The 13,398-nt window shown below is 42.4% G+C and overlaps 1 protein-coding gene across 9 annotated transcripts in view; it reads left to right on the forward strand.

Moving 5' to 3' along the window:
• Positions 1-13,398, forward strand: part of CADPS2 (calcium dependent secretion activator 2) — a 315,214-nt gene that overhangs the window by 263,100 nt on the left and 38,716 nt on the right. For 3 of the 9 annotated variants that reach the window (XM_035128678.3, XM_035128680.3, XM_035128685.3), the window contains 5 exons: positions 1,162-1,309; positions 2,317-2,331; positions 5,751-5,825; positions 8,737-8,820; positions 8,920-8,952. In XM_035128678.3, the coding sequence (XP_034984569.2) occupies positions 1,162-1,309; positions 2,317-2,331; positions 5,751-5,825; positions 8,737-8,820; positions 8,920-8,952 (355 nt within the window). Of the gene's footprint in view, positions 1-1,161; positions 1,310-2,316; positions 2,332-5,750; positions 5,826-8,736; positions 8,821-8,919; positions 8,953-11,013; positions 11,092-13,398 lie in introns of all 9 variants that reach the window. The other 6 variants (XM_088652402.1, XM_088652403.1, XM_088652406.1 and 3 more) reach the window with 3 other exon arrangements.

A 13,398-nucleotide genomic window follows, 5' to 3' on the forward strand; every position in this document is an offset into this window, starting at 1 on the left:
GCTCCCACCATTCCTCCTCAGTCCAGCCCCTGACACTGGGGTGGGTGCAGGCATGCATGCCAGGAGAGTGGCATGTTCCAGGCTGGGCCACATCAGCCTAGCTCTTGCTGCTGACACCACCGGACTGACCCCCACCCCCACAGGGGCAAAGTGGAGCCACCTGCCTGCCTGTGTAGTGGAGAACCTGGCTGGCTGACATGGCCCTTGGCAGGCAGAGAGGAGCACCAAGCCAGGCCGCACTGGGGGAAGCTGCATGGGAGTGCCTGGCTTGCGCTCGCTCAAAAATTCTGGCCCTGGGCCAGAACCCCACTCCCACCCCGGCACCCCCCACACTATGCCCCTGGATTTACCCAACAGGTGAGGGTGGCTTTAAATTACTCCGTAAAGCATGGTGGGCAATAGACGCAATGGTTCACTCTTCGGATCTGACCTCTTTCACAATGCTGTCACAGACCCCTCTTTTAATTTCGGTATGCTTAGGACCACCTGATTGACCGCTTGCCACTCCATGGAGTGATTTAAACACCCCTTTCTGGCAAGGCTAGCTGTGTGATATGTGCGCTGACCCTTAGTTCTTTATAGTGCAAGCAGTTCTAAGATCCATCTGCTCTTGACTTCACCACTCAAGTTAACTTCTCAATTCCATCCGTGTTGCGAGTGCTTTTATAAGTGAAAGTGCAAAATCGAAGAAAGCAATTATTACACACTCCCCCTTCCCCCCACCATAAAAAGCTGGAACTCTTAACAACATATCATTTTAATTTTTTAAAAAAAATTGTCAGAAGTACCTGAATATGTTACATGACAGTCTATATTCTGTTTTTGCCAGTTTGAAAATTGTGCGGAAAGCTTATCTGTCAGAAAGCATTCGCTGCAATATGTGTTTTATCTGTGTTATGTTTTGTCATGCTGTTATTCAGTCAAAGCAATATCTAACCTTGAGGGGGCTATCAGAGCACCTTGCTGGAAAGTTTTAATAAGATATGTGAAAATGATAACTCCCCAGTTTTACGTGCAGCTGCCTAAACATTTCTACTTTGGTTTTTCCAAATTTGAAATTAATTTTATGTTAATACATTTAGCCTGGATTCGTTTTTGCACTTCAGTTATTTAGAATTTTGACAGTCCTTTCTGTTGCGATCCCCACATTGTAATTAATAGAACAAGAATTGCCTTTGAACTCAAACTGCAAAAGACAAATAAATCTACGGACTTGCGCATTCCCTCTCCTGTGTGCACGATGTTCAACGTGCTGGTTGATGCCAAGAAGCAGACTGCTAAATTATGTGTCCTGGATGGCGGGCAGGAGGTAAGTGAGCATCTTGGAATGTCTGTTTCACAAGATCAGGAAGAACACAGAAGGCTTTTTGCCAGATTTCAGCTCCAGGGTGGCTATTGCAGGTTTTGAGGAGGAAGAGCAGGGAGGAGAAACATAGTCAAAAAAGAATGATGTAAGAAGCCACTGGAGCAATTTCTCCAAGTATGTCCTTGCTCGTCCCCTGTCCTACTATTGTCCTTCTATGCCTTCCATTGTCAGATAAAGGCTTTCTGGCCAAGACAACCTGAGATGGAGGACAGTTGTAGTCAGAATGTTAAACTACATTAACTCTGCAGTGCGTGATTTTAGAATGTGCCTCCATTTTGGGGATGGTTTTCTTAATATTTGCTGTCAAAGTAGGGAGAGATTGAAGAAGGGGTCCACAAATGCAGTCCTTAGCAGTGACCATACAAATAAAACGATGATGACCAGAAATTTAACTTTAACCACACACAAAAAAGGAAACATTTTCAGGACCCTCTGTCATAGGGGTGACTCTACGGACAACATATGGAGGCAGAGAGTGCCTCTTTCAAAATGGTACCAGACTGCAAAAGCTTCGGTGTTGTGGATTGGAGGGGAGGGGTTTCCGTGAACACAGAAAGACCCACCTGCCTTTCCCCCTGTCACCTCCCATCCCAGGCAGTCGGTACAAAAGCAAAGACTCTCCTTGGCTTCTGTGAAGCAGGAAGTGACAAAACCAAACTTGCTGGTTCCTAGACCCATTGGCTGGGCCAACATGGCTAGCCCAAATTTGTGGACCCCTAAATTGAAAGGTCATCATCACACATTACTGCAGTGTTTTGCTTTGCAGTATACAAATGTCAACCATATTTATGTGCATTAGTTGTTTTATAGCATTACAATATTTTCGTATTCTCTGTTGATCCATATCATTTCCTTAAGTCTATTTATTTCTCATACTATTTTGTAATGATTATTTTCCCCATTTTTCCCCACTCTCTGGTTTTTGGGGGGCTTTCTGTCACATGGCCCAGTTTGCTAATCAGTGGGTAAGTTGATTTTGTTTTAGAATTTCTTTCTGTCTTCAAAAGTGTTTCCGTGTCCATTGCTTGTTGCGAACAGTATGGCATGAGTGGTAACAACACTGGTCCAAAATGTAGGTCCCCAAGCAAGAGAGTCTGTATGTGTTCCATACTTGCCAGATATATCTTCAAGATTCAAGAAAGGAGATTCTGACTAAACATCAGGAAGAACTTCTGTCAGTAAGAGCTGTTGGGCAGTGGAAGGGTCTCCCTTGGCAGGTTGTGGACTGTCCTTCATTGGAGGTTTTTAAGCAGAGGTTGGATGGCCATCTGTCATAGATGCCTTAGCTGAGATTCCTGCATTGCAGGGAGTTGGACGAGAGGACCCTTGGGGGTCTACAGTTCTATGATTCTATGACTCTACAGAGAAATAAGAATGACAGGTAGTTGTGCGCGAGAGGGAATTTGGCAGCTTATGGTGCAAGAATGGGGAAAGCCCATTTCCACACAAATGTTGAAGGCCTTGTCCCCTTATGTATCCAGTCACCCGAATGCAAGGGAACAAGGGAACCAGATATGACCAGCAGGCCAGATCCCTTATTCTGCCACCTTGATTTAAATTGCACCTGTGAACAGACAGAGCAGGGCTCGCAAAAAGTGCTTACCTCCTTCAGCTGAACTTGGGAGGGCTCGATGGGGGACTCCTTAGTGCAGCTGATCCCAGTGGGGCTTGCTGAAGATCAAGAGAAGGCCTTTCCTGCCCTCCCACCCCAAATCACAGAGTGAGGGTATTGTGTGGGTGTGCTTGTGGGTGCCGTATGTATGGGGAGTGAGTCAGTAGGTGTGCACATGCACATGTGTGTGTTGGCCACACCCACCTCAGGCATGCGTCCCGTGGAGGCATGGCCAACTTTCAGTGTGGGCCTAGGTCGAGGAAGGTTCGCCACTCCTGCCCTAGATCAAAACCGTAACAGTTGTAAAAAAATGGTTACGTTCAAAGAAGTCAAAGCATCATTTCCCCCTTAGAACTTGAGGGTTGGCACCAGGGGTGTATGTGTGCATTGATGCACGTGCAAACCAAAAGCTAGTGCAAAAGAAAAAGAAAAAAGAGTTGCCATGCATATCAGCACTCCGTCCATCCATCCTTCCATCCATTCATTTAACAGGCTTTATGTACCACTTGCTCATCAAAAACTCTTAAGCAGTCTACATAACATATAAAAGATACATTTTAAAATACCAGTAGAAAAATGAGCATTTAAAATCCCAAATAGTTTAGTATCTCAATTTCTACAGGCAAAGGTGTGTCGCCTATTCAATGCCTTACTGAAATTGTGGGGCACAAAAGCAGGTCCGTTTGGGGAGGTGTTCCCATAATAATGATTATTTTTTGCAGAAAGCAAAAGCCATACTTATTTAAAACATCGGTACCACCCCAATGTTTGTAATCACAGTTTTAAAATGCAGCAAAAAGAAACAGAGGAAATATCCCCAAGCTTGTCTCAACCATGCCTTGCGCTTAAGGTGGTTGAAGGAAAGCCCATCAGTCCCTTCTCCTTTGCTCCCTTCAAGCAAAAGCCCGCCAATCTTTTAGCTTCCTTGATTCTTTTGGTGACTTGTTACTGACTCCTAAGGCTTTCTCCCCCACACTCAATCTCATTCAGCATCACATAACTGAGCTTCCTACCATCGTACATATGAGTGTTGGGCATCTTTTGTCAATTCCCTCTCAGACCGAAACTGGGTTCACCAAAGCTCTCTTTTAATTCCTTTATAATCAAAGGAGACCCAAACACCCGAGAGGACTTCGAAAAACACACCAGGTAGTGGCATTCCGTAACTCACCTGCAAATGGGCTAAGCATGAGGAGGGGAGGCCTTTAACATGCAAAATAATCCCTGGATAAGATACAGCAAGCATGATCGTGAGCACTAGGTATCGGCGCTAAATTATGACACCCCCCCCAAAAAATAGCCTCATTCAATCATTTTTCATCTTAAGACAGTTACCCGAAGCCCGAGAAATTCTCGTGCTCGCGAATTGAATCGCAATCTCTTTTCTTCTTCCTTGCATGTGATTCTCTCTGGCTGCAGAAGACTAATTTGCTGTGATTACAAGCTTGCTCATGGTTATCCCTATGGCTGTGCCTTTGATTTCCGTGGGACTTGAGAATGTGCAACTGTGGACTACATTACAGCCTCTTTTATAAAAAGCGGCAATTGGCACTTCCCGACATTACATGTGTATCTGCATCCATTTACTTGTATACAAAATGTTTGCTTCATTAATCTGAGCACAGTGGGCAGTTGCTTGACAAAAGGGCAGCTCTCCTGGGAGTTATTAAGTACATCTGTGTGGAAACTTTGGGAGGGGGGGGAAGGGAGGCAAATAGCCTTCAAAAAGCTAAATTTTAGAAAACTATTCAATGGGCTCCTGCCAAGTTAGCCTAATGTTTATATTGATTTTGGTGCTTTTACTCTGAGCATTATGCTCTTGCTGTTTCAGGTAGCCTTGAACTATCAAGATAGGGTTAGTCTTTACAAGTCATATTTTTTTGTGAAGTGGTTGGTGGGGCATTATTCTCCCTGGAACAAATGTTCTGAAAGGAGAATTACTTCTTTTTTAATGGATGTACTTTGAGAATAGAAAAGGAGCCCTTTCTCCTGCTAACTCCAGGATGGAAGCCTGCTCTATTTATCGCGCGAAACAGGGTACGAAAGTCTTTCAGGTTTAATTTAAAGTGCGCTTCTTTAAAAGAGACGGCATTTTCATTAGTGGAAGAAAAGGCAGAAGCAAGACGATGGAGAATGACAGCTGATTTTGTTGTTATGCCTTTTGTGGCCTGGTAATTTATTACCATCTCTTCAGGTTTCCTGATGGAATTTTATTTTTTCGCCCATGTTTGAACAGATTATGCAGGAGTTGTATAAACTGCAGTTCACTCCATGGATAAAAGGGCTCTTTTTTAAGATTTAACAATTGGCCCTTCATTTTATTTCTAGAGGTCATAACTTGTGAATGAGAATGGCTAGATATAAAGTGCTTTATTTTTTTGAGGGGGGGGGAGAATCATCTTGCTTCTGCAGCTAAACCAAACCTTTGAGTCGAGGAAGGGGGAAGACTCACAACCACCTTAATTACAGAGAGACAAAAAGTATCTTTCGCATTCCTTTGCCTGAATAAGAATAAGACCTCAGTGCATCTAAATAATAGCCCTATTAGCTGCTTAACTCAACAGCGCACATGGGAAAAATTTCAACACAGAGTGTAAGAAAGTACTGACGGGGTGGATCATTTTCAAGGTTTTGTTCATTGGGGGTTCAAAATGATAATTTTGAGCAAACCTGATCTGTCCGATTTAGACTCTTTGTTCTATGTATGACTTATGGCAAAAGTGTTGTGTACACAATAACACACTAATGCTGCTTTTGTCTCCTAAAACGCAGCAACAATACCATTCAAAAATAGATGACTTGATTGAAGAAACCGTGAAGGAAGTAATTTCACTTCTTGTTTCAAAGGTAAATGTATTCACACTTCGTAGCTGAACGGCAGTGTGTCTTTCTTTCTGCAATGCCTGCTTTCTAAAATGAGACGTCTGATATTTCTCCCGTTGCATTTTTAGAGAAAAATAGGCTTAGTGACTAACATCAGGACAGTTCATCACGATGTTTACAGATTTAAATTAGATCCCTATTTGATCAAGGATTCCTATGCAGCATCTATTAATCGGGTATATTCTTTTGTGCTTCATGCTACAGTCCCTTCATTAATTACTGGCATCGGCCATGACCACATTTGTACTATATTAAGATTAGCTTTAATTAGGTACATCGTTGTTTTCTTGCTTGTTTCGTGATGCACGTGAAGCAAGTGTGTTCTCCAGATTTTTCAAAGGCTTTTAAAGCCCATTTTAATTTTGACATTGATCTTACATAAAAAGACCCTGAAAGGGCTTTTGTTTAACTCTTCTTTTTAGCCGCCCTTATTTTCAATGTTGCTTCTTGGCATTTCTCCTTCTATAAAGGGAAATCTTGAAATAATTACCTTGGTCTTAGAATGTTTCAAATAAAGTAACATAAAACTTTACAGAGAAGAAAATGCTATTTCATGAACAGGGTGAGCTGTGAGGTACAGTACCAGGGGAATGGCAGGATTATCAGCCTCAGCTCGGCCCAAAAAGTAATAACCAGTGGTACAATTGCATCTGGTTTTCCCAGTTCGTCTCTAGTATCTCTCCATGGTCTAGTAACACTATGGATGTGGAGGGATTCCAATATTTGAAGCTACAAGCCCCAAACTGGAGATTCTTACGCACAAAAAAGTGCTATCCACAAGTAATTTCATGGACAAAGGCCAGGGGGTCCCAAACTGTGGTCCACAAGCTTCGTTTAAATGGTCCATCGTTGTGCCCTATAAGTCACAGAGGCCTTTAGACACTAGCATGGGCAGATAGCATCAAAATTAACCTTAGACTTTAGTCAGATTTGGATTTTGAGTATTATATTGACCACATTGTGATTCCAAATATTTGTCACATAGGCGCTCAGAAGCTTACTTTTTCTTCACACCTGAATCAGGCTAAAAAAACAGACTTGCCCAATGCAATTAATTGGCTTCCTGCTTTGTGTTCACCAAATATCCCAAAATGTTTGGACATGCCTTCTCATCACGCCTTAAGTTTTTAGCGGCTACAACCCCTGTTTCCCTGTGCCAAATGCAGGTTGATCCTGCAGTTATCTGAACCTGTATTTTCCAGGTCTAGCTCTAAAACTGACCACCTTCCAGGAGTGGGGTCATTGGAGGACCATATTAACTATCATTTGACACCCTGATTGAGATGACTGCAGCGAATTGAGCAGATAAGCTGCTTTGATGGGATTCAGCGGTGTATAAAATTTATGAAATAAAACTAATAAACTTAAATAGAAGCTATTCAGTGTTGTGGTAATAGGGAGGCAGAAAACGGGTGCCACCAATTAAAGTGGGGCCCTTCCTTAGATTCGAAACACAGTGAAGATCCCTTCTTGGTGTAATGAGACATGTCTAGATGATGATGTAAGACTAATGGTCTTACAAATAGATATGTTGGAAACAGAACAGGTTAAAGATCTGACGAGTGCAGTTTACTACTGTAACTCCTTCAAGCCATTAGGAGCCTGGGTGAGCGTCTCAGATCCTTACAAGGAATAAGGAATGTGACACTGTTGTGACACTGTTAGAGTGGCCATTAACAGCATGCCAAGGGGAATTTTGACCTGTCCTCTCACTCACAAAGTGCTGCTCCGTTGTTCTAGGAATGAGAGTCATCTGGATGGCAAGCAATTGCTCTTTAAAACATTTGATAGGTTTGTCATATGCCTATTCACCTGGAAGTACAAGTTGCAGTAATGTAACAGCTAATACAGCTACAGCATACATCGGTGTGCATGGTTTTGGTTTATTTTTAAATTAATCTCTGATCTTGTATAAGGTGATAAGGTTCTCATTCTGCTTCATGCTTCTTGTGATGTGACTTCCAAAGTACGAATGATTGGGAATTGGAGTTCTTAGCTTTTTAGGGTGCAGGTTCAAATTAATGGCCAACGGAAGTGGCTTTTCAGCTCCTTGGCTAGTGTTTGAGTAATTCCAAGCAAGAAATGACATAAGACGCTTATTTCTAGGAAGCTTTCTCATGATTCATAATGGAGGGCCAAACTTGGCCTTGCACATAACCAGGCTCCCAACTTCCTTGATTTTTAAATGAAAAGTACTGAGGGATGTCACCGTTTTGAACTGGCGGGGATGGTTTAGGATCTGCTTAACCTTTTCCTCCCCAGCTGTTTTTCTGCTTAAAAGCATCTGGGTGAATTCTAACTGGGCACTCCTTTCAAGTGAAATGTTACAATTGCCTTCTCATCGTGCCGCAAAGCCCAGAAGCAATAAGGAGCCAGAAGGTCACTGAGATGAGAAAAAATATGATCGAATCTTTAAATCCCAACACTTTGTTATTTAAATTGAATGTTCCGGTTACAGTAGGCGTGGTGGGGAAGTAGTAGTCTATCAATTTGTATCCTTCCACAACATAAATTTGTACATTCTAGATTTGACATTTTCTTCCCCAGTTTTTGATTTGAGTTTCTATTGAAATGAGGCTGCATTTTAATGTTTTATTTAATCTTGTTTTTAAGCTGTATTTTAATCAATTGTTTTATATCTGGTGTTAGCCGCCCTGAGCCTGGTCTTGGCTGGGGAGGGCAGGGCATAAATAAAAATTATTATTATTATTATTATTATTATTATCATCATCATCATTATTGCTGGATAGATTGAGCACTCTTTTATGTAGGAATTGCCCATGTGCTGTGTTTGGCTTGCATAATCCTTCCCCTCCTCAGTCTTAGGAGTTTTACAACGGCATTATCAATATTTACACGCTGCCTCTTAATGTAGTTCATTTCAGTGCTGGAAGGTGTGCTGTCTAAATTATCAAGGTATGATGAAGGCACTTTCTTCTCGTCAATCCTTTCATTCACTGTAAGTATTCCAGCTCTTTAACAACTGCTTTCTAAAGTCCGCTCTGAGCTAATAGTGGTTAGTTACAGGTTTCGTTTCTTGCTTTTTATTTCTCTGAAGGTGAAAGCAGCTGCAAAATATGTGGACGTTCCTGTAAGTAGCCTCTCCTCCCCAGTACTAGTTTTGTAAATTTTGTCGCTTTCCACAATGTGTACTTTTTCATGTGTTATCATTATGCTTTCCTTTAGCGGTTCATTATAGCTTTACAACAAAGTATTTAAACAGATACATCTTGCCCCTAGAGGGGGTTTCATTTCCCTTAAGGAGCAGCTAACTCTCAAAGCAAAGCTAAGGAAGGTTACTCTCAGTGCACTTTTTCAGCTGCGGAGGAGTGAGGATTGTAACCTAGGAACTATTTCACGGGGGACGTCTTGTCATTTGGAAGTATTTCTCCAAAGGCTTAGCTCATTTGGGTGGATGCTTTGAAAATTATATGCTTTGTCCATGAATATCTTTCTTGCACACCTCACGATGCTCCAGCCATTGTTGCTCAGATTTGTCAGGTTATTCAAGCCTAAACCTAATTTCTTTCAAACTGAAAAAAGCAAGACAGGATGCTATCCTGTTCTAAACCACCTTTCCCTTTCAATTATCAGTAATTTTTCTCCTCTGAGAAAATTCTAAGCTTACCTGCTTTCTTTCAATGCTTAAAGCTGACCTCGTGCAAAATCTGGGAGTACACTAGAGCTGGGCGACATCATGATATGCTGAAATATCACAATGTCTGAAATAAGGATGGAGCTATGCAGAGGCATTGACTGGCTTCACAGTTTTCCCCAGATTGTGATTTTTGCATAACACACACACACACACACACCATAGTTCACAATATATTGCCAGGTCAAAAATTATGAAACCAATATCACGATACGGATTTCGAACCATGGATTTTGCATGATATATTGATATATCGCTCAGCCCTAATTCCTGCCCTGCAAAAAGATGATCATGTTAGTTACATGTATCCTTTATGTGCATAACATTTTCCTTTGAGTTCTACAAGTGAGGATAAACATCCCAGTATTTGCATACCTAATTGGATTTTCAGTGAGGTTGTGGCAAGCCATTAAGTTATCTGACTAACCCAAGTGTAGGCAAGCCGTGCTTGCAATTATTACTTTTATCCCTATTGCTGTTGGTTAAGATTCTGACAGGTTGTTAAGACGTCAATAATATCCCCAGCCCTTTCACCTGCAACGGCTTGGCTTTCTTTAGCTGCCTTGTGTTTCTTTCATTATGGGCACTTGCTCCACTTAATGAATTAGAAGGTAGATTTTTTTTTTTAGGTTGGCAATAATTCTTACACTTTGAATCTTTTTTTTTAAAAAAAAAGACGATGACGAAGAAGAAAAAATGTTTTGTTTTGTTAAGAAGGCATCATGACAGTTCTGTGTTTCTCCCTCCTTCTGGTACATTGTTAACGCTCAGTCGAAAGGTTTGGCTTGCTCTTCTGTATTTGAATCTGTGGCTGGGAGGGGGAGGACCCCCGTGGGGAACAGAGGTTTTTACCAGGCACTGGACCCTCCTACCAGTGAATGAAGAGACATGACCTGCACCTGCAGGATTAGGTGAAGCCACAGGAAGATCATTGGCAGTAGCATATAATTAGCAAGGAATTTTCCCTCTCTCTCTCTCTCTCTCTAAATCATCTTCATCCTACCAGGTTAACAAGTGATTAACCCCCAGGAAAAGAATCTGCTGTAGTTTACTCACTTGTTTTATACTCTTTCCCTTTTTTCTCTTGCCCGTGGTATTTGGTTACATGTGTTACAGTGACACACTAACCCTGTTACCATGCTTCATTTCCTGGGATTCTGCCTTAAGGCCTTTGTGTTTCCAGATTTCCAGCTTGCTGTGATAAAAAAGATGTCTATATGCTACCAAAAAATACCAGGCAGACCCAACATAGCTTTTCTCCCTTGAAACCGGGCAGCTGATCCACCGTGTCGTTTTCCCCAGCCATTTCTCAGACATTTGCTGAACCAAATTTACTTCCCGCTGTCCCTTCCTCACTGCCATCTAATCCTAAAGAATCACAGAGCAGAGTCTGTGATGCTTCCCGCATCTTCAAACTTTTCGCGATATGCCGAGTGTCAGTAGCAAATTGCTCTATAAAAGAATGACTTTAAGCTGGATTCTCCGTCTCATTGCCAGATGTGGCTGGCAGGGATAAGATGGTGTAGAGCTCACCTGGCCTCCCAGCTTCAGGATCACTGCCAGTTACCAACAGAGGTGAGGCACTGGGGAGGTCAGCAGGGTTGCCGGTGCAGTGGGAGAGTCAATTCGCTTCTTGTGCCACTGCTTTCACACTGTGCCAACCTCCCCGTTGCCTTGCCTCTCTCCCTCTCAGTAACTGGCAGAGACCCCAGCATTGGAAATCCATGCCTCCTTATTTATGTATGTGATGACAGCAGCAAGAATTCTGATAGCACAGAACTGGAAGACTGGAGAAATACCATCAAAGGAGCAATGGCAAGAGAAGCTGATGAACTATGCAGAGTTGGCAAAGTTAACAGATAAATTGTGTGGAAAAAGACAATAGTGACTTTGAAAAAGAATGGGAACCTTTTACATCATATTTGCAGGAACAACGAAAAATATAGAGTCATTGGCAGGATTTAAATAAACATTTGCAATTTTATTTATAAAAAAAACAAGAAACCCAATTGTATGACAATATAGAAGTACAGTGGTACCTCTACTTACGAATTTAATGCGTTCTGAACGCACATTCGTAAGTCGAAAAAAACTGAAAGTCGAATCCCAAAGGAATGCATCGGGAGAAAAAATTCATAAGTCGAAGCAACCCTATCTAAAAATTTGTAAGTAGAAAAAATCCTATCTAAACTGCATCCAAGATGGCGGACGGAGCTCCATTCGTAAGTAGAAACATTCATAAGTAGAGTTATTTGTAAGTAGAGGTACCACTGTATATATAAACAGCAGAATGTAATATGAGATGTAATAAACCAGGGATGGAAGCTGAGGGAAGTCAGCAGGGGAGGGGGGAATGAAATTTGAATGTAATGTAATGATTATAATCCCCCAATAAAAATATTATTATTATTATTATTATTATTATTATTATTATTATTATTATTTTAAAGGAAATCTATGCCACCTGGCCCTGCCCTACCAACTGGTACTAGCAGTTATTATGCCATTCAACCTACGGGTATGGGGCAGTATATAAATTCAATAAAAAATAATCATTCATATAGTCTACCTTGGTGGTATGTGCAAGGTTGTAGGCCCTAGCATGGCTTGAGCTGACAGAGTTTTGGCCGCTTGGACCAGCTCTTCCTGCTTCTCAGGGGTGCTGCATCCCATTTCACTGCCTGGGGCAAAACGGGAACATGCCTCTATGCCAGGCCGCCCTTCCCTGGGAAGCCAAAGGGGCGGCGACTCTGCGGCACCGGCAGTACTTCTCTAGTGGCAGCACTGCTTCCGTTGCCTGAGACGGCTGCTTCTACTTCCTCTTGTTTAAAATCCCATTGCCAATGGTTCCTACGAAATAACAGTACAGGCTTATAATGCTGGCAGGTGAGTGACAACCTTCCCCTTATCAGCAGCTTCTGTCCAGCTATGTGTTTTCCTTGGGTTGTGGCGCGGTATTTTGGGGCGATGGCTGCTGCCGATGTAGCAGCGCTGTCACCCAGCATGATGTTTTATGTATTTAATTTCAACAATTGCGGGTGGTACTGAGCTAACTTTTATTCAAGGGTTGACCCGCTGAAAGTTATGAACGTGACTAAGTTAGATCCATTCATTCCAGTGGGTCTGTTCTGGGTCTGCATTTCCACTTATTGCTTAACTTAAGCTTTTAAGAACTGTGTGATCAGGTTATCATTAAAAAAAAGATAAAGTAAGTTGAAATTAACTGTAAAATGAAGAAAATGCTTGCCAAAAATGCCTGCATGAAATTTATTAAGTCTCCACCAAGCACTTGATGTTCAACTGGAAGTGAGGTCACAAAATGTTCAACAGGAAGTGAGGTCACAAAATGTTCAACAGGAAGTGAGGTCACAACATGTCATTGGTCACAAAATTCCTGGTCTTGCAGAGCAGTGTAAGGTGTTGCAGCACCACAGAGTGAGCAAAGTATGCCAATAGCACAGAGGTTTTCAACCTTTTTGAGTCCACGGCTCCCTTGACCAGCTACATTCTTTCTGCGGCACCCCTGTGGGGCTCAGGAGCCCAGTTATGTCACCCCTTGTCTGCAGAGCTGGCAGAGCCTCTCACCTCTTTTCAAACACCCTTCTTTGTGGAGCGTTCCCTCAGCCGCCTCTCCTCTCTCTTTGGGAGGCAGAGACGCAACAGGGCATCAGAGGAAGGGCAGGAAGGAAAGAGGAACAGTGGCACCCCTGACCTTCATTCGAGGCACCCCAGGGTGCCACGGCATACTGGTTGAAAACTACTGCAATAGTGACCTTTGCACTCTGTATTTGCACTCCCTTTGTGAGAACTCCAGTCCATAAGTGGACAACCCACTAGCTTGCAGACAGGCACACTCACAATTCTATTCTCTGTTTCCCCTTT

Source organism: Zootoca vivipara, chromosome 9, assembly GCF_965207765.1.
Source record: "Zootoca vivipara chromosome 9, rZooViv2.hap1.1, whole genome shotgun sequence".
Taxonomy (NCBI): Eukaryota; Metazoa; Chordata; class Lepidosauria; order Squamata; family Lacertidae; genus Zootoca; species Zootoca vivipara.